General features: G+C 49.6%; 2 protein-coding genes across 2 annotated transcripts in view; one reads left to right on the plus strand and one right to left on the minus strand.

Annotated features, from left to right (window-relative positions):
• Positions 1 to 21,065, minus strand: ABI3 (ABI family member 3). The gene is made up of 8 exons (XM_074940787.1): positions 20,921 to 21,065; positions 15,878 to 16,045; positions 13,921 to 14,097; positions 6,931 to 7,016; positions 4,894 to 4,989; positions 3,980 to 4,173; positions 2,456 to 2,599; positions 1 to 1,704 (listed from the first exon to the last, which is right to left on the minus strand). The coding sequence occupies exons 1-8, from the start codon at positions 21,035 to 21,037 to the stop codon at positions 1,538 to 1,540; spliced, it is 1,149 nt and encodes a 382-aa protein (XP_074796888.1). The 5' UTR covers positions 21,038 to 21,065; the 3' UTR covers positions 1 to 1,537.
• GNGT2 (G protein subunit gamma transducin 2) overlaps positions 20,564 to 21,291 on the plus strand; it is a 13,506-nt gene continuing 12,778 nt past the window's right edge. The window contains exon 1 of the mRNA XM_074940788.1: positions 20,564 to 20,648. The gene's annotated coding sequence lies outside the window, so the exon portion shown is untranslated. The remainder of the gene's footprint in view (positions 20,649 to 21,291) is intronic.

The following is a 21,291-nucleotide window of genomic DNA, read 5'->3' on the forward strand; positions in this document are numbered from 1 at the left end:
AGAACTCTTTATTAAAAGTGGGCACCTTTATCTAAGCAGTGAGGGAGCTGGGAGGCAGGAGCAACAGCACGCATCAGAGGACCTGCACACTAATGCTCTCAACAGCACCTGGCATTAGAGGGGACCAGGTTCAATAAGCCTCCCTTTCTACTTCCAATGCGCTGTGAGACATCAGCAAGGCAGGTCCCCACAGCACATTCAGAGCATGGGTTGCCCACCAAAATTCCATGAGGCAAGGCCCTGGGTGGGGCTTAAAGGCAGAGCTGCCTTTCTTTCACTCCAAACCTCAAGGCAATCAGCTGCCATTTTTCAGTAAAGAATCAAGGGAGGCAAAGCAGAAGCTGCAGCTCTGCTGACATTTGCATTTTGGGGACAAGGCTCATAATACCCCAAGCAGCAACCTGATAGGGTACTACCTGGCTCTGTATCCTTACACAGCCGGAAACAAGGGGGCTATTCCTGTGCACTTGAGCCTGGATCCACTGGCTCTGGTTTATACAACTTAGTCTCGTTGCCAAAGCTCATTGCAAAACATCCTCTTATCTTCCAATCACCTTCCCCAGTTATTTTTCCATTTCTCATGTCTCTGCCTGTCTAGGCTGCTGCCGGTCGCTCTGCCATCACGCTTTGTGCCAATGGCACTCCACACACCCACGTTAATCTCTAGCCCAGCCCTACAAGGCAGGGAAGCACTTGTGCCTGCTTTCCAAATTGAGAAACTAGACTTGCCCAAGGTCACCAGGTGACTCTGTCGGAGCTGAGATTCGGTCTCTTGCCCATTGCTACTTCCGTGTTTGGGCAGCACTGTCCCAGTTGCTGGGGAAAAGGCTCTTCGCCAGACCCATGAGAGCCTGCTCAGCACCTTCTAAGTTACTGCAGGAGTCATGAGTGGGGAAGCCTTGGAGCAGCCCCGAGCATTGGGAATCTCTGAGCACTCCACACGCCTACCTCGGACTCCCTTCCCAGCTAGTCAACAGCATTCTGCTGTTCAGCCGCATTCGTTCTGGTGAGTGGGAGGGACTGGCTGCAGGCTCCCTGGGGAACCCGGAAGAGGATCCTCTGATCATGGTGCACGTGCAGGGGGTGGAAATAAAAGAGCTGAGAATAATCAAAGCCTCAAGCAAAGGGATTCCAGGTTAAAGGCTTCAAGCCTGGTCCCCAGTGGTAAGCAATGGAAAAACTCGCATTGAGCTCTGGGGGACTAAGATTTGACCTGAAAGTAGCAGTGCCAAAGCAGGGCACTTTCTTGGGCCTCCAAAGCTGCTCCTGATAAGTCTTGGATTCAGAGCGCTACCTTTCCCTGTTGCCGTCTGCCAGGGATGTGGGTCTGTCTGTGCCCCAGCACAGGACGGGGAATGGGGGATCTATAATCTGATCAATCTGGATTGTAAATGGATAGTGATAAATTCTGTAGCCAGGGGCAGTGGAGGTGGCTTCCCTGGTTTGGCAGAGAGAATGGGCTCCATTAACCCTGAAGGGTGAAGGAGGAAAACCTCTGCTGGTCCTTAGTGGTGTCATCTCCTACATCCATGCAGGGTCAGGAGCAGAAAGGTTCCACGTAGTTGCCTGGGAAGAACCCCTCTGCCTCGCTGGTCACGCCCTCGCACCAACCATCCGAGTACTTCCGGGTCATGTAAATGACGGCCCCTTCTGGGAACGAGAGCTCGTTCTCCTTTTGCTGAGTGTAGGGGTAGAGGGTCACCACTGAAAGGAGAAGGAGGAGCTCAGAATGGGAAGGAAGGAAACAGAGCCAGGATCATTGTGAAAATACATGGGTGGGAGCTCTAAGCCTGCACCCAGTCAGAAAGCACTGCCCGGGCTGCAAGTCAGCCAAAAGGGGCTGGGGGGAGAGGGTGGGAGCAGGTCGGTTTAAATCAGGACTTCCTCCGCAATGGGGTTTCCTGACCCGATGCTGATTTGGGGGGAAGCTGTGAAAGGAGAGAGATGCTCCACCTTGCAGTGGCAAAGACAGGCTCCAGAACTACAGATCATTAGCCCCGATGCAGCATTTTTCATGCGCAGAACCCCCTCACAGATTGGGAAACTGAAGTAGCGGAGGCTGTGGGGGAGGGGGTTTTCCCCAAGTCCACACACAGCAGGATAGTGGCAGAACTGGGAAGGTCACCTAAGTCCCAGCCCTACCTACAAGACCATGCTGCCCACTCTATCCATCAGGTGATGGCTCCCTAATTGACCACGGCTCTTCATCTGCTTATGCTCAGAGCACGGGGGAGGGCGGAGGGGTATTAGCCCTTTGATCCCTTTACAAGCGATGAGCTAGGTCGCAGGCTACAATGTAACATGCCACTAGGCTATCAGCGCCCAAGGAATCTAATCAATAAATGAGACCAGGTGGTCGGCTGGCGAGCTGTAGCCCCCCTCCCATTCAGATAGCTTGGCCCACCCCACTGCTGCAACCAAATGAAGCGGGGAGAGTGACGGGGGGACAAGATACCTTTCTCCAAGTAGCTGTCTGGCGCCCACGCAGGTTCCTCTGTACCCAGGGTGGGAGGAGGAGGAGGAGGAGGAGGAGGGGCAAAATCTTCAAACTCTGTCAAGCTTGGCAGGGGCGGAGGGGGGAGCTCCAGGAAGTCGGCATCTGCAGAAAAATCCCCAGAGAATCACGAGGGGGATGAAGTCCTAATCGCAAAACAGAGGTCAAGCGTTGCCAGCCGTGGTTGTTTTTATCCCAAGTGTCCTGGTACTCGGTGGCTGTCTGGAAGCCCCGCCACCTGGCATCATCTTAACCGGGACACAGCTTTCATTTTTAAAAAATGGTGATTCGTGGCGGTGGAGAACAGCTTGACAGCAGGGCCGCTTCAGCCTCCAACGCCAGAAATCAGAATGAACCCAACTGGGATTCTTTTTAAGCTTATCAATTTGTGGGAGCCTGATTCATGATTTAGAAAAAAGCACAACACTTGGGGCTGACCACTGTGCGACTGGAGCAAACAGATCAGTTAGGGAAGCCTCCTCCAGTGAATATCTGTTTTTCCACCCTAGAATAACTTCACTGGGGGTGCAATTGACCCCTATACAGAGAGCCAACACATGGGCTAGGTGCTGCATAGGTCCCACTTAAGCCTCCTCTGTTAAGTGGTGCATGCACCTGATACAGCAATTTCACCCTGTAAGTGGAGATTTGCTGAGGTCCTAGGGGCAACAGCTGAGCCCAGAGATTTGGACAAAATTTTTGTTCAACAAGTAATGGTGTTTTTTTTCCAAACCAAAAAACTTTGAGTTTGTTTTTTTTGGGGGTGGGGGGGTGTTCAAATAAAATAAAACAAAACAAAAAAAGAATTTTCAGTCTTTCCACCCTTTTTGTTACTGAATACAATCAAATAAGTGATATCTAGGTTGATTTTATTCTATTTTCTCCCACTTCTTTTTTTTCTTCTTTATTTTGCCACTCAACTTTTACAGAACTTCCTCAGCTGGGGGAAGGTTATTGCATGGCCAAAGGAAAAATAAAAATGAAACTCAAACTCTGCCACTTTTATGTGGAAAAGCTGGGGCTATTTCGAAAAGTTACGGAGCGCAGTTTTGGGGGTTCATTTGCCCCTTGTGCCATGCTGTCACTTTCAAAAACGGCCCCAACTTTGGAAAAGGTTACAAAGTCACAATGATGATAAAACCTAGAGCTCATTCATTTCATTGCATGCAGTGGCCAAAAGAGGTGGGCATGGGGAAACCGTTATGTTCTGACAATTCACAATTTTTTAGACACTTTTGTGGAAAAAAATTTAACCGAAAAACCAGCTTTGAAGCAAAATGGAAGCAACTTCCACATTCATCTTTTTCCCCAAAAAATTGTTTTCTATCTTCTTTCAACCAGTTCTGCCTGTAACAACCCAGTGCTACGCTTGGGCACTGATGGTGCAAAGTTCCCAGCACAGCTCAGCATAGGGATACCACGCTAGTTGCTAGCTGATAGGGAGCATTCGGCCTGAGGATAAGCTGTGTCAAATACAAGCCCCACCTGGCATGGAGAATGGTGGCGGGACATCTGGGAGCGGCATCTCAAAACCGATGGGTGAAGGTTCGGGCATGTCTACAGGAGGCAGAGGGGGAGGAGGAGGCATTGTGTCTATGTCCAATGGAGGAGGCAGTGAGGGCGGCATAGGTTGTGCAATAGGCACCTTGGCATTGATGTTGCCAGCTGCTCCACTGGAACTGTTGTGGGTATAAATGAGAGAGTGACAGAATCGTATGTAACCATACTCAAGGAGTGAATGCCAGCAGTTGGCAAACTATGGCCCACGGGCCGCATCCAGCCCATCAGATGTTTTAATCTGGCCCGCAAGCTCCAGCTGGGGAGCGGGAGCTTACCCCGCTCCACGTTTGCCGTGTCTCCGTGCGGCTCCCAGAAGCAGCAGCATGTCCCCGCTCTGGCTCCTACACGTAGGGGCAGCTGGGGGCTCCGCATGCTGCCGCCGTCCCAAACGCCACCCCCGCAGCTCCCATTGGCCGGCAACCACGGCCAATGGGAGCTGCGGAGGCGGCACCTGCCAATGGGGCAGTGTGCAGAGCCGCCTGGCTGGCGCCGCACCTCCACGTATGAGCTGGAAGGGGGATGTGCAGCTGCTTCCGGGAGCTGTTTGAGGTAAGTGCTGCCTGGAGCCTGGACCCCTGACCTCCTCCTGCGCCCCAGGGGCTGATCCCCCTCCCACCCTCTGAACCCCTCGGTCCCAGCCCAGAGCACCCTCCTGCACCCCAAACCCCTGCATCCCCAGCCCCACCCCACAGCCCACACCCCCAGCCAGAGCCCTTCCCCCCTCCCTCTCACCGCAACCCCCTGCCCCAGCCTGGAGCCCCCTCCTGCACCCTGAACTCCTCATTTCTGGCGCCACCCTAGAGCCCCACACCCCCAGCCGGAGCCCTCACGCAAGCTACCTGAGGGATGTTAAAGATGATGTGGAGGACGCTGCTGACAGTTTGCCTTCCGGAACCACAGGCAGTTGAATGGGCTCTGGGATACGAGGGTTTTTCCTGCAGTCAGAACAGACACAGAATACACCATCAGATCCCCAGTGCATCTTGGGGAAGAAACTCATTGCCCTTTCTCCGCTGAATGCGAGGCGTTTTTATTCTGAATTTGGCCTGAAAGTATCAATGCCAGAGCTGTGGTGATTCAGTGTTAGATTGTCATGATGGTATAAAGAGAATCAGTGTGAGGCAGTGGGCAGGTTACTAGACTGGGACCCAGGAGACCTAGGTCCTATTCCCAGCTCGAGCACTGACCTGCTGGGTGACCTTGGGCAAGTCACTTCCCCCCTCTGTTTTCCCCTCGCACTTTTTGCCTGTCTAGTCTACTGGGGCAAGGACTGTGTCTCGCTATGTGCTTGTACAGCCCCAAGCACAAAGGGGTCCCATGCTGCCCATAACAGAAACAGTAACAGCAAATGGCCTTTTGCATAGAGCAGGGCTCCGCACAACCAGACAGCCAATGAAAAAAACAAACCAGCTTCCCAGAGATGAAAATCTTCACCTTAGATTAAAACTACTCCGTGCGCTTTCAGCCTGACAAATTGAGGCCCTTTGTTCGCCTTAGCCCAGGTCCCACAAAGGCAGGGGCAAAACCACCTTTCCCCTCCCCTGGACTCCACCTGTGTGCCTCACCCTGACACGCACGCCCTGCGGACACCAGGAAACTGGCTGATGACCGTTTTCTGCAACAAGCACCAACTTCATGGCATTGATAGGGCTCTGGAGGGCCCGAGAAGGGAGGTCAGTCTCCAGGCCCACTCAATACGCTGGGTGGCTTAAAGGCAGTGGGCTACATTCATGAAGAATCCTCGGTGCCGTGGGAACTTTCCCTGCAGAAATGCAGGTGCCGAGCAATGCTGGTCACTTACAGAGTACGGGGGCAGTTGGGCAGGGGTTTGTGAATCCCTGATTCTGGGATTTAGGTGCCTGAAGTGGCAGGTAGGTGCCTAAGACCTTTCGTGAATGTAGCCCAGCGTGTTCTTTATAAACAGTTCTTCCCCCAAATGCTACAGCTGCACTAATGACACTACAGGGCACAGCTGGAGGAAGATTTTCCAATGTTTGGAAATACTGATTTGGCAAAAATCAGAATGTTGCTCTGGGGACCTTCTGCTGTTGTCTGCATTTCCAAGAGAAAATTATTGAAACCTTTTTGTTTTGATGCAGTTGAAACGTTTCATCTTGTATCTGATAATGTATGTTACAGTGACTCTGTAATCTCCTACACAAAACATTCTGATAAGGTCTAAATGGAATTTTTCCCTAAACGACATACTCTGGAATATCATCTTGCAAAAGAGTCCAAGGTTTCTACTTTATCATCCCAATGCAGAATGAAACTAAATTTTGAAATCTCAGCATTTTCCCTGGAACACGAATATAAACAATACTACTTTCATTTTTGACCAGCTCTGCTGCAAGGTTTGTGGCTATGTCTGGACTAGTATTATTTTGGTCATGATCTAGTCAGGGCACATTTATAAATGGCCTACAAATGCTTACAAAGGGTTAATAAATTATTTGTGGATGCCATAAGCATGTTACTGACATGAGTAGAATCTGTTATAGATGGGCATATGCAGACCAGTAGGTGTTACAGAGGGTGATAAGCCATGGCTAAAAGCAACCTCCTGACCTAATGGACCCTACAACAAATGATCAACCATTTAGTAAAGCACCTATCAATTTCTTAATTAACCCTTTCTAGACCATTTATAAATGGAATCTTACTGTGAAAAGCATGACCATTATTTGCATAAGGGACAGTCTCAGGCAGATGTCGGACTTTCGGGAGCTAATCTGAAAGGTTTATTTTCCAGTGGGGAGGGGGGAACCTTGCCACCTCTTTATCAGGCTTGTGTCTCTTTTAGGACAGGATGGTGGGCGGAAAGTAGGGCAGTGGGACTGCCAGGCATCAAGTGCAAGAGAGTGGTGCCATCTCACCCCAGGGTGCCCGTAGACTGTCCAGATGATGTCTTGGATCCTTTCCGAGTCAAGGTTCCCGTTCGTGACAACTGTGTGCTCTGGTCCTACAGCCAGGGAAGAAGAGAGAAAGAATCAGTGGCTGCCAAGAGAGAACAAACCCTGAGAAGCTTGTTTACAAAGACTCACCAATCCGGGGGGGTTTCCCACAGAGAGGTACAGCTGTGTGTGGCCAAGATCATTCTGATTCTTAAGCCTTGTTGAAACTAGGGATATTTGCACTGGATACCGGTGCAAACCCATAACGCAGACACACTGCACGGGCGCAAAACATGGAGATTTTTCCAGTGCAACTAGCCCAGGTAATTTACCAGTTGCAGTGGTATAACTGTGGCAGTGCAAAAAACCCTCCAGTGCTGCCAGGGCCCTGAGAGAGAAACGAATTAATTTGTGCCAGGGCGCTTGCAACAGTCTCCACTTCTAGATTACACAGACAACAAGGCCTTGCTGATGTAAGCTGGATCTGAATGAATTCTCCCCTGACAGCTAGCTGGGAGGGGGAAAGAATTCAGAAGCAAACTGTATTTACATGAACACACCCACTCTGCTTAGATATCCAGCGGATAAAGCGGTGTTGCTCAAAGTAATCAACTCTGGCTGGTGTTGGGATACAAATCACTTTAGTACTGAATGCAGGGGTAGTGAAATGCTGTTACCAATGTTGTTGTCATTACTGTATGAATAAAGGGGAGCAGAACTATGCTTAACCTGTCCAAAATGAGGGGGTCCACCCTCAGCTGAAAGCACCTTGTTAAGCCAGGGGCTCGAATGCCAGTGCCCTGTGAAAGTAAGAGAGGTGGGGACAGGTGTCTCAGCCAGGAGGTGTGGCCTCTCTCTAAGGGTCCTCCGTCTGGTTTAACCTGTTCCTCTCCACTGTTCAATGACAGAGCTAAACAGGCTTCATTAGGAACCTCTTTGTTATGTTAAAGTGTTCAAATGAGAGCTGAAATCACCTGACATGGGGTAATGTTTCTGCCCAGCCTGCAAAGAGCTGAAAATTACTAAGAGACTGACCTGCAGTAGTCACAGCAGAAGAGGCAGGTGGCAGCAGAAGGTGGCTGACAGTCAACCGGCGAATGAGTGGGCTAGTGAGGCAGTGAGCAGAATGAGCAGCTGGCGAGGCAACATGCGGCTGGTGAGGAACCACAGCTGGCGGGGCAGCCAGGCGGCAAGGAGCTGCATCTGGCAGGGTGGCCAGCCAGAGCAAGTGCAAGCAAGGTGCCTTCTTCCCCAGGTGGGAGGTGAACTCACACATATGCATCTCTAAACCCTGGGCCCTCTCTGACCAGGACAACCACTGTGAGTGGGGTATGGTGAGGGAGCAGTGAGGGGCACAGAAAAGGAACTGTTGGTTGTAGAACTCAAGAACATGAGGCGGAAGGCTCTGCCCCACACACTCTGGGGTGGGTGTCCTGCTCATAGTTTTATGATTATGAATCCTGTTTGTGGCATTCTCCCTGATTAATGTCGGATGACTTCCCTCCTTTCATTAAACGTTTCTTTTCTACCCTCAGACTCTGTGCTTGCGAGTCGGGAAGTATTGCCTCCAAGAGGTGCCCAGAGTGGTGTATAATTTTCCCAGGTCACTGGGTGGGGGCTCAAGCCAGTTCTGTGTTGTATTGTTGAAAAGGAACCCCTAGATATTGAACCTGGCCATGGTTGCTGCCAGCTCCACCTGGCAGCAGGGTTACACTAATAATAATAATGCTTTGTATTTCCTATATCTTTCATCAGAGAAATGTCATCAGACGTCACCAGTGTGGTGCTCTGCTCTGCCCAATGTTGATAACAGTCGGCTGAGTGGGTGTGTTCCCTCTATGTGCTGGCCTGGCTCTGCGCAGATAGCTGGAACAGCAGACCCCAAGAGAAACCCCAATGACCACAGATGCCGATAAGGTACAAAGGCACCCGTCCAGGTTTATTGCCAAACGAAACACAGTCTCTAGCTCCCCGGATCAGCTGTCTACAGTTCTGCTAGTACATATGTGCTCCCTGACAATGGACTGGCTCAGTCAGTGGCGGGATTTACCACTGCCCCCCAGGCCAGACAAAGACAACCCCTCAGAGGTCCATTTTTATACACAGGTACAAACAAGTTACACCTCATTCCTGACGTATTGAGGTACGACCCCTCTACATGTCCAGGTGCCGCCTATTACCTTGTACATGTTGGTTCAAGCAAAACCACTCTATCCATCATATTATCCTTTTAACCCTGTCTTTAGGATGGGTCAGCATGTTCCTGTTATCTGAGGGGGAATGTGTTTGTGCTGGAGTGTTCTGGTACCATCCTGGCACGTGTTTACACCACTTGTGCCCACTACCTTTTAGGTATGTGTGTTTTTGCAGCATCAGCCCTCTTCATGCCAGATTCTGTGAGCAGGGCCTGCTTCTTGCTCACAGCTTAACTTTGTTTTATATCAGCAAAGTCTTGCCCGTTACTTTAGCTCAGGCCTTAGGCCTCATACCAGGCCTCTGAAAAAAGGACTACAAAGCATTTTACAAACTTTCATGAATTCTCCAACCATCCCATGCCACCTTCTGAGGGGCAAGAGTAAAGTGCTTGGCCGAGGTCACAAAATAAGCCATGGCAAAGCCAGTGCTTAGGCTGGGTTAAACCTTTATGGAGCTAGTGGGTGTAACCACCGCCCTTCATTTAAGATAGTATTAAGAAACGGTTAAGCTCCTTTATAGCAGCCCCCACTCCAAACATAGGCACATGCAAGTCTGCCCTGGAAATAGAACTATGTGAGCAGAGGGCTTTGCTGGTGATCTTTTGGGGTAAGGGGGTATGTATGTGAGAGAGAGAGAGAGATGAGACAAGGCAAGAAAGCACACAGAAACAGACAGAGCGACGCACACAGCCTGGACAAGTACAGTGGGGAGCTGGCTAAAAGAGGCTTGGGGCTGTAATCAAAGAAACTATCTCCGGTTGTTTGGTTCCTGCAGTGTTCATGGAATCAGGATTTTGTAACTACACAAGATTGCATCAAAGGGCCCCTGACTCCAGCTGGAACAGCCTACAAGACCCCAATTTGTGGCTAGCTGCTTGGGTCAGAAGGGGTGGCACTGGAAATGGGTTCCAGGAGTCATGATTTCCAGCTGTCTCTCACAGCCAGCGTGCTATGCTCTCAGCCAGAGCTGGGAATGGAATCCAAGACTCCTGAGGTCCTGCTCTAGCTAGCAGACTATACTCCCTTGCCCAGGACCCCAGACTTCCCGCTCCCTGACCTAACCAATAGACCCTACTCCCTCCCAGAGTTTGACATAGGAGTCCTGTCTCACAGGGCTCCCGCTACACTACACCGCCCCGGGAATCCAGAGTCTCCTGCCATGGCTACACAGGTGTAAAGTAAGTTAGACGGACAACTACAGCGTCTTTCAAGTGCAAATGCTCTCCCCCTTTAACTGTCACAACCTGCAATCTTGTTGCTTCCGAGCAGCAGCCCTGGCAGCACCAGTAATAGCATGAAGTCTTTTTTCCCCTGTTACCAACAGGCAAAACATCCTAACATATTAATACACATTTCAGAATTGCCACTCTCCTCACTATGCATCACTGCATGTTTATTTTGTACCCTGCCAGCACCGTGTGCTAGATCAAAACGAAACAGGACATGCTGTCAATCCACTGAGGAGGTTACACAGCTGCAGCTGCTAGGAGACACACGGTGAAAGAGACAAGGCCAGCAAGCCAATGCACCACTGGTGAGAAGATGTAAGAGTGGAAAAATTTTCCTGTCACTTGGCCTGAGGTCTAGAATAAAACAAGCAGGCCAAACAGCTTGTCCCAAAGCTGGGACTGGATGGCTCAAGCAGTTGGGATACAGAACCAGTGGCCTCCGAGTTGGAATTAAGCCCATGTTCTAGTGAGCAACCAAAAGCTCTTAGCATCCAAGAGCTGTTCAGGGCCCAGTCTGCTCTGTTTCAGCCCAGCTCCCGGTAGACAAGCATCCATGCGATCAGCAGAAAGTGGCTCTCTCAGTAGAGAGCCAAACTAACAGGATCGAGAGGCATGAGCTGAGGACAAGGTGGAAGAAGGTTGGGCCACCATATTGACAAGATTGGGTACATGGCTACACATCTTTCTGTGGCTAGCCACGCTGTAAAGCCATGCAGCCAGCATCTGTCACCAGTGCCACATTCACCTGCCCTTTAAAATATTTAAAGGGAAAAATAATACAAACTGGACAAGCCCAAACGCTAAGAAAAATGCTCCTACTCCGGTAAATGCAGCACTTTACTAGGGGCCAGGAGCCAAGAGAACATTAACCCACAGGCTACCAGAATTAGCAAGAAAGGAATGGATCAGAACCATTAAGCAGCTGATCTAAAGTCAATGGGTGGGGGAGGGTCTTTTCATTGACTTCAATGGCTTTTGGATCAGGCCTTAAGGAACAGACTGTCACATGAATTCATGTGCTGCCAGTAGGTGCTGATGCTTTGACAAGATGGCCATTGGCATCGCACGGGGAGCTGAGCACATCGGAAGATCTGGCCTTTAATTAGCTCCCTTGACGGAAGCGAAGCTCACTGGGAAAAAGTCTGACATCTGCCATGCACAAAATAGCACTGAGAAGGTACTTCAGACCAATGGGGCTGATCACTTAGCCACAGGGAGCAGCAGAAAGCATGCAAGAGCTGGGTGGAGGAAGCAGCCCTTAGAGCTGTGGCGAGCACGCTGCTGAGAAAGTGGAGGCGATCGTGGGAAAAGAGAGCCCGAGCAGACAACTTCCCGTGTCTGCATTAAGCTAGCTGTGGCAGTTTCGATCTCGGGTGGTTACGGTCATCTCAGATCGCTGGGCACCTAGCTGATGAAACCCTCCTGCATGGGGATTTTTTTTTCTTTTGATTTCTTAAAGGTGACTCACAAAGGAGAAAAAAATAGGGCTTGTTTTGGCACTTTTGCTGCTTTCAGAAGAGATACCAGAAGGGATTCAGACATCTTCTCCTCTGAAGAACTCGCTGGGCAGCTGGAGAACTGGGAGGATTATAACACTACAGATACCAAGGGAGTAACATCAGGGTCACCGAGAGAAGAAAGGATTTTTAGTCGGTGTCTCAGAACAACAACAACAAAGTGCATAATGGCTATTGAATTGAAAACCTGGGGGAGCAAAGCTCCATGGTAAGGGCTCAGCATCTCGCCCCCCGACTCCATTCAGGGACGAGAAAGCGACATGCACGCATCTCTGAGGCATCCAAGCAGTTCTCCATCAAAAACAGGGAAGGCAAAAAAAATAAAATAAGCACCAGCAAAAAGACACCCTTGCAGATCATTTTACTACGTCATATAAAAAGGCGGGGAAACGGCACAAATCCATTTTCTTTTTCTTTGGCAAATCATCTTTACCAACAGAGTCTGAGCAATACATGCCTGGGAGACAGAAATGCAGCACCCAGAGAGATGAAGAGGTTGGGTTGCCCAGTGGTTAGGGCAAATAGCGACTCACACCAGCACCACTCTGGCTCCAGCTCCTGCCAAGGCTTCCATCTCTCATCAAGCTCTGCTCTTGCTCCTTTCAAAGAGGAAGAGGAGGGCTGGGCTGTGGTTCACCAGGGGACTCTAGCTGTCCACAAAGGAAACGCTTAGAGACGCTGTGTCTGTCTGCCTGTCTCTGCATGAGACATCAGAACTCCTGGTGTGTCTCACATACACCCACGCAACCCCACCAAACTCACGAAGGTTGCCCAAGTCGTGAGGGCAAGATTTGGACTCTAGTGTTTTCTACAGCAATTTTCTTGTGACTCTGGATTGTAATGCCTGGTTAAAATCCCTTCCATCCCTTTTATTGGAACTTTGGAACGGCTGACTTAGAGGCAGACATCACAAGATCCATCCCAGGTTTTATACAAGACCCTACTGCACATTGGGATTGGATGCTTTGGGATTGGGATTGTTGCGTCATCTGGATCAGCAGCAATGTTGGCTGCATTCAAGGAGATGTGTGGGCTACTGGCTAGAGCAGGGCTCCGGGAGAATTCTGGATTCTGATCCCACTTCTGCCACTGACTCACTTTGCGGCCCCAGGCAACTCACTTCACCTTGCTATGCCTCAGGTCCTCCACCTGTTGTGGTGGGATAATAATTCCCTACCTTGCAGGAGTGTTTGAAGGGTTAATTAATGTCTGTAAAACATGGTGGAGCCTCTTGGATCAAAGGGGAAAGTTACATACTCTTCACCATAACACTTCAACTAGCAGAAGAAGGTCTAACATGACCCAAAGGCTGGAAGCTGAAGCTAGACAAATTAAGACTGGAAATGAGGCATACATTTTTAACTGAGAGAGTTATTAAACCACTGGATGAATTTACCAAGGGTCATGGTGGATTCTCCATCCCTGGCAATTTTTAAATCAAGATTAGATGTTTTTCTACAAGAAAATCCTCCAGAAATGATTTTGGGGCAGTTCTCTGGCCTGTGCTATACAGAACGTCAGACTAGATGAATCTATGAAGAATGAATAAAGAAGAATTCAGTGAAGCTGAGAGCTCTTTACCTTAGACTAATAGGCCAAGACTTTCAGAGGCGATGCGTGATTCAGAGTACCTGACTTGCCAGATGTTGAGGATGGCTGATTTTCCCAGAGCAGGTGCTTAGCACTTTCTAAACCAGGCCTTTTCAGGTGTGTCAAGCTGGCCACCCAAAGAAAAATTGGAGGACCTCAAACAAAATTAATACTTTCAAACCGATGACCATACTTTTCTACGGCCGGGTGGGATTATTGTGATCATCCAGCAGCCTGACCTGCATAACACAGGCCACAGAATCTGACCCAGGGAGTCCTCCAGTGGATTTAGTCTTCTCTGGTATGTAAGCAACACCATCAATCCCAATAACTGCCAACTGAACTAGAGCCTCTCTCATTACGGAGCCTGAGTGTGGTCACTTCAAGCTCCCTGTGACCTGGGATCCATCCGGATGGACTTCACCTGGGGTTTATTCTGACCTTTATCCCATGACCAACATCATCCAGGGTGCTGAAGTTGAGGGGTTTCCTGTAGTAAGCTTCCAGGGGTTCCTGATATGTTGGATAGATGATTTTCTGGTAGTGGGGAGGCCTCTTGCAGACTGTCAGCATTCCAATCTCTCGACGAGCCACTTTCTCCTTGTGCACGTCTACCATCTGCAGAGAGAGACAATCGCCACCCGTCACCTTCCCCGCCAGGGCCTTTCCTCTTGGAGGAACCTCAAACCCCCATAGCTATTCCACTAAGAGGCATGAGTTTCTCCATCTGAAATTCGTGGGGCTCCAAAAGCACTCTTCCCCCTAAACGAGAGGCTCTTGTGTGGAGACCACAGGCCTGGGAGCCAGGACTCCTGGGTCCTCTTCCCAGCTCTGCAATGGTCCTTAAGTCCCAACCCCTCTCAGTGCCTCAGTTTCTCCATCTATAAAGTTGGGGGTGGAGGGGGCAGGGAAGGGTTGCTGCCTCCCGGGGAGGAGCGGTGAAACTTAATGAGGGCTTGCTCCTGAACTCCATGGTGCAGTTCCTACACTTTAATGCTGCAGGATCAGGCATGTGGGGGCAGATGCTCAGCTGAGGTAAATGGACACAGTTCCACTGACCTCAATGGAGCTACACCAATTTACACCTGCTGATGATCTGGCCCTTCATGTTCAGAAAGTCCTTTGAGAGCCTCACTAAAGACAAGCAAACGCCCCAGCTCTTCGCAGCATTTAATCCATTCCTCTGCAGTTTCCTGAGCAGGTTCCCCCGCCCCCACCCCTAATTATTTTTCTCCAGCTAACAGGAAAGTTACCAGGCAACTTTCACGCACAGGAAAAGGGCTGGCTGTCACTGAACACTCCACACACATCCGTAGACTCCAAAAGGATAAGGATGGGGGTGGGGGAGCAGTTAGATACACACGGTCTTGCTGGGCAGAGAGTCAAACCCTTCAGTCAGCTATGGGGCCGTCTTTCCTGGGCAGTAAGGGACAGAGCCCACATGAAGTTAGCAGCTCGCTATTCTGTGTGTCAAAATGAACAGGGGCTCCTGGGACCCATTCCTGCAGGGCTTTCCCGCTTGTGGGGCAAAGAGGTCTTCGTGCCGTTTGCCTGCGTTGCAGGGTGTGCACATGGGCTCGAAAACTGCCATCGCTTAAGTACCAGTGCAGGATTCTCAGGAGGTGCAGAGCACCCACGACTCCATTCAAACTCAGCGGGAGCTGCAAGTGGTCAGCCCCTGTGAAAATCAGGCCCCACTGTCTCCCCAAAGGGATCTGGGGCACTTTGAAGGATCACCAATTATTCTTTGTGCTATGACAGCACCTAAGTGGCTTGATCAGGGATGACAGCCTCACTGTGCTTGGCCCAGAGGACGGCTGTAGCTCCATCAATAACAATGACTGCAGGCTGTAAGTGTGGAGTGGGGCATGTACAGTAGAAATCCCTCACATGCGGGTATCAAACCCGACTTGAGCCAACAGCAGGATTTGAGCCCCAGACCTTCAGCACTGAAAACACGAGCCTCTACCACAGGAGCTAAAGGAGCACTTTCATCAGCTGCTAATATAAACCTCTTACGTGGACCAACCCCTAGCCCAGCATCAAAGATCCACACGTTTAGTGTGGCCTACCTGTGTGCAGCACAGAAGTCATAGACGGCAGGTGAGGAGTCGGAGACCATGTCTACGCTGCAATCAGAGGTGCGATTGCTGCACATGTAGACACAACAGAGCCTGCAGTGATCTAGCTGACTCACATAACAAGTGAAGCTGCGGCAGCATGGGCATACACTCAAGCGGTTAGCCCATGTGGCTACGGCTTCTTTGCTGTTGTTATTCACCATCTAGATCAAAGCTAGCTCGGGGATGTCTATGCGTGCTGTAGTCCCACCGCTGACTGCAGTGTAGACATACCCAGGCTGAACCACCCCCATTGTCTCTAGGCATTTCCCACCCACCTGCGCAATGCAGCAGACGTTGGCTTCCACCTGGTGGAGTTCAGTTGCATGCAGGTCCAACATTTGGAGGACGTTGCTGGCTAGGTTGCTGATCTGGTACGCGACGCTAGCCAAGGACTGGGCACTGTAAGCCATGGTCTCCTCCAGGGCTTTCCTCTTGTCTGTTGCCTGGAACAGAAAACAAAAATGTTTGGGAGTCACCCTGGCCAGACTCTGACACCATTGTGATGGCGCAGTATAAGAACCCAACCGAACGGGAGAGCCAGGAGACTGGCGTGGTCTCAGGGTCCACAGGCTTCTCTGACATTCTACCACTATAATCTTTAAGATGTTTTGTACTGGAGAGGCTCAGGGACTCGGATACCAGCCCTTTGATATCTAGGCCAACAGTTCTGGTGTCTCAAGAGGAGATCGTAGAGGCCAGTTTTCGTTTACATGGGATGAAGAGCTGGTGTAAGGTGCAGGAGTGGACCGCTCTGAAGACTACTTGCCCTGGGGATAAACACAGCCTGGGTACTGTCAGTGCAGACTCCTTCTCCTCCCTGTACTATCCCCAGCTGATATGTCTAGATGCTGCTCTGGAGAAACTGCCCTCTATCTCCATGGGCCATTTGTTCCTGGCTTTTCTTCTAAGACAGCCAACCAGGGGGCCAAATGTGACATGGACACTTGGACCTAGGAACTAATCTACGACCACCAACTCCATTCACACAGCCTGCCAATCAGCCTTCAGCTGTCAGTGGTGTAACAGACTGTCTACTGTCTATGTGAACCACTGCCCTCTGTTGGATGGATCAGAACTGCTCAGCTGTATGTGTCATAAGCCCTCTACTGTCATAGAACATAAGAACGGCCATACTGGGTCAGACCAAAGGTCCATCTAGCCTAGTATCCTGTCTTCCGACAGTGGCCAATGCCAGGTGCCCCAGAGGGAATGAACAGGTAATTATCAAGTGATCCATTCCCTGTTGCTCATTCCCAGCTTCTGGCAAACAGAGGCTAGGGACACCATCCCTGCCCATCCTGGCTAATGGCCATTGATGGACCTATCCTCCATGAATTTATCTAGTTCTTTTTTGAACCCTGTTATACTCTTGGACTTCACAACATCCTCTGGCAAAGAGTTCCACTGTTTGACTGTGCATTGTGTGAAGAAATACTTCCTTTTGTTTGTTTTAAACCTGCTGCCTATTAATTTTATTTGGTGACCCCTAGTTCTTGTGCTATGAGGAGTAAATAACACTTCCTTATTTACTTTCTCCACACCAGTCATGATTTTATAGACCTCAATCATATCCCCCCTTAGTCATCTCTTTTTCAAGCTGAAAAGTCCGAGTCTTATTACTCTCTCCTCATATGGAAGATGTTCCGTACCCCTAATCATTTTTGTTGCCCTTTTCTGAACCTTTTCCAATTCCAATACATCTTTTTTGAGAGGAGGCGACCACATCTGCAAGCAATATTCAAGATGTGGGCGTACCATGAGTTTATACAGAGGCAATATGATATTTTCTGTCTTATTATCGATCCCTTTCTTAATGATTCCCAACATTCTGTTTGCTTCTTTGACTGCCACTGCACCTTGAATGGATGTTTTCAGAGAACGATCCACAATGACTCCAAGATTTCTTTCTTGAGTGGTAACTGCTAATTTAGACCCCATCATTTTATATGTATAATTGGTATTATGTTTACCAATGTGCAATACTTTGCACATGGAAATTCCCCTTTAGTTCAAAGGTTAAATGCCTGCTTGTTTTGGAGCAGGAAAATCCCATGTTCTATCCCCAGCATCACTTTGAAGTTCTGAGAGGCCAGAGTTTGAGACAACAATGAACTCCTAAGCAGCCTTGGATTTGTTACAATGATTTTCAGTCAGGGCCAGAGGCAGAGCTGAAAGGTCATAGCCCAGCCCCAGCTCACTAGCGTGATTCCTTTTACAAGGAGCAAACCGGGTGGTGTCCCTGCTCAATTAGACCCAGAGGAGGATAGTTCATAGCTGGCAAGGGGTGGGGCTCTCAGGAAGCGGAACCAACTGACTCTGCGAAGAGACAGCGTCTTCTAATTGGCATCGGGCTTAATTTTAAGATGTTTCCTTCTGCTTTCCAAATGCATCAAACTTCCTTCAGCTGCGTCAACAGAACAAGAGCAGGTCACTGACACCCATTACTCAGGGACACTTGTGTCTGCCTGAAACTACACTATTACTCCAGCCCCACCCTGGCCTTGACAGGAGGATAAAGGCAGCTGTTAATCCCTGTTTGCCGGTATTGTATCCATATTGGTCCCAGGATATTAGAGAGACAAGGCGGGTGAGGGAATATCTTGTATGGCACCAACGTCTGGTGGTGAAAGAGACAAGCTTTCGAGCTACACACACCTTCCCAGGCCTGAAAAAGAGCTCTGTGTAGCCCGACAGCTTGTCTCTTTCATCACCAGAAGTTGGTGCCATAAAAGATATTCCCTTGCTTGCCTCGTCTTGCTGTTACTCTGGACAGGGACGCCAGGGTGTTCTCACTTGGGAAGGGGAAACAAAACACCTAGGCTACGTCTACACTTCCGCCTACGTCGGCAAAACTTATGTCGCATAGGGGTGTGAATATTTCACCGACATAAATGTTTGTGTACATGGTGGTATGTCAGTGGGAGAGCTTCTCCTGCCGACATAGCTACCGCCGCTCGTGGAGGTGGTTTTTTTATGCCGATGGGAGAGCTCTCTCCTGCCGGCATAGAGTGTTTTCACCAGGCGCACCACAGCTGTACTGGTACAGCTGTGACGCTGTACCAATAGACATGGCCCTAGAATCCTGCATCCCGAGCCCAGGACATGCTGGAAATGGATCTTCTGTTCCAGATGACCTGGGTGGAAACGAATGAAGGCTTGATGCAAAGGGCTCTGCAGTCAATGGTGAGTCTCCCATTGACTTTAATGGGCTTTGGATCAGGCTGTAAAACCCCCATGTTCTGCGGGAACTGAAGGGAACAACCCAAGAGTCTTAGGTAGGCTACAGCACTGTTTGCCGGTTGCTGTGTCACTGCAAGCTGTCCTCTTCTCAAGCTAAGCAGGGTCAGGTAAGCTTAGTTCTTAGATGCAATCCTCTCGGGAACCCCTCAGCAGTGCTAGCCATTTGGTAGATAATGTTTTCTGAGCCAGTGTGTGGTCATGGTGTTAGCACACCTCCGGGGCTGGGGTTGCTAATTTTCACAGGAGAAATAAAACCAAGCAGCTGGCCATCTGTAGTCACTCAAGATTCACTTCAGCCATTGCCGTTTTCACAACAGCGCAAGTGCTACCCTTAGTGTCCTGCCCAAATTCCAGCTCGAAAAATTACATTCTGTTTATTGAAATTCCACCTCTATTTTCAACTGGACACATTGTGATTCTTCTCTTTGTGCCCTGAATGGTTGTGTGGTGCCATCTGTGTTCCACCCCAGAAGTGGCTGCATTTCAGAGTGACTAGTTTAATCCCTCAAACCAAGAGTTTGTACAGCCCTTTAGAATCCACATGGACCAAAGATGGTTAAGACACACTGGACTTTGACTCCGCACACCAGGATTAAAATCTTGCTTCTGCCAGACACTCCCTGTACCTCAGTTTCCTACCTATAAAATCAGGATAATGCTCCCCTTGTTTATTTGGATTGTAACTGCTTTGTTAGAGCACCCCTCAACGAGAGCCCTGATCTCAGCTGAGGCTGCTAGGTGCTACCACAATGCAAAGGAAACAATAATAAATACCAAGATTGTTCTCCACTCCCATCTGGAGAAGGGAAGGAGGTGGGTTTTAATTCCCAGGTTGCACATGGAAGGGAATAACGCTGCAATTTCTTCAATGAAGCAGTCACAGAAGAAGACCGCTGCTCACCCAAGAGCTATCACTGAAGCATTGTGGCAGTGACTAAGCCAGGAACTGCAAAGCCGAGGCTGCCGCTTGCGGCTCTTGGGGGTTCTGCTATTTCACAGGTGCATGAGCTGAGCACAGAGTTTCAGCTTTTACCTCTGTGTTTCCTGACACATGATTCTTGGTGTCACCACGCGGAACAATCCCCCTCCCACTGAATCTCCACCCCCTCCTGCCCCAGTTGTATGTGAATAATTGGTCACTCTTCCCCTTTAAAAACCTATCTAGAAATTAACAAAGGGAAGACCTTATTAGGGTGGATCCAGTCTTTATCGCCATATAGTACAGTGCTTATACTTACAGATCATCAGGGTGGGTTGTCATTAAGACTGGATGTGGAGACAGAAGATCCAGGTTCACTCCCCAGCTCTGCCAACCACAGACCCTGTGACCTTGGGCACATCACTTCACCTGCCTGTACCTTAGCTCCCCATCAGTAAATGGGGGTAACACTTTCTGCTTAGCTAAGCTCATTGAGCTCTAAAGAGGAAAAGTGCTAAATAAGAGCTACATATTATTATTGTGCTAGGCACTCTGCAAACACACAGGGCTTGTCTTCACTATGGAAAAAGGTTTGTCCTTCACTCAAGTTAGCTAGTGCAAGGTAGAAGCCTAGTGACGAGAAGGCAGATGCTATGTCTCACAGACATTTGCAGGTCAAGTTGAAGACCAGGCTCCCCTGGGGTCGGATTTGAGTTAAGAACATACCTTTCCCCCCTATGCCCCACCACAGTGAAGACATGGTCTCTCTGCACCTTGGAGCTTACAATCTAAGGACACAAAAGACACCAAGGCACAGCAGATGGAGTGGTTTCTCTAAGATGACTGAGACCAGAATCCAGGTCTTCCAAGTCCTGGTCTCTCCAAAGGTAAGATGATTTTCTTTCCTTCTTTTTTTACTCTGCACAGACAGCAATGTCTGATCCTTTGCATAAGAGTCTCTGAAGTTTTCATGCCCCTAACAGCATGCCCAAGATCTTTGCACCTGCAGCCTCATGATTCTGCCCCTCTTGGGCACATGCCCAATCAACTTAGGGGAAGCCCACCACACGCCCAGCACACATTCTCCCCAGCCCCTGAAGACCTGCTGCAGTACCATAGAGCTCAGGGTGGTGTGTGGGGGCAGAGAGCATGCACCTACCTGCATGTAGTTGTTCTCACAGTAGTCAGCCACTTTGTGAAGTTTGCTGTAATTCTCCCTCAGGACTTGCCTGGCAGAGGGGATTTCATGCTGCTGAAGTTTCTGCAGTTCAGACATGCTGCTGCTTTGCTCTGTTCCCACTTCCTTCTCTGAGAGAGCTGCTGTCCTAGCCTGGGGTTTTGAACCTTGCAGCTCTCAGACACGCTGGTGCAGTCATTGGCTGGGGAGGAGCTCAGTCACACTTCAACTGCCTTCAGCAGCAGTGACCCTTTTCCTTTGCATTTCACATAGAGAATGGAGGACCTCAGTCATCTGCCTCAGATTCATTATGCACTGGTCACTTGCCCAGCCATCTTGGGGGTTAATTCAAA

The sequence above is a fragment of the Natator depressus genome, chromosome 27 (genome assembly GCF_965152275.1).
Source record: "Natator depressus isolate rNatDep1 chromosome 27, rNatDep2.hap1, whole genome shotgun sequence".
NCBI classification, from domain to species: Eukaryota; Metazoa; Chordata; order Testudines; family Cheloniidae; genus Natator; species Natator depressus.

Excerpts from the sequence above, each read along its gene's own strand:
- ABI3 (XM_074940787.1), bottom strand. The coding sequence starts at position 21,037 with ATGTCTGAACTGCAGAAACTTCAGCAGCATGAAATCCCCTCTGCCAGG. Across the intron at positions 7,017-13,920 it reads ATGTTGGTCATGGGATAAAG|GACCAGAGCACACAGTTGTC; the intron begins GTCAGAATAAAC and ends CCCTGGCTGTAG. Across the intron at positions 2,600-3,979 it reads GCCACCATTCTCCATGCCAG|ATGCCGACTTCCTGGAGCTC; the intron begins GTGGGGCTTGTA and ends ATTTTTCTGCAG.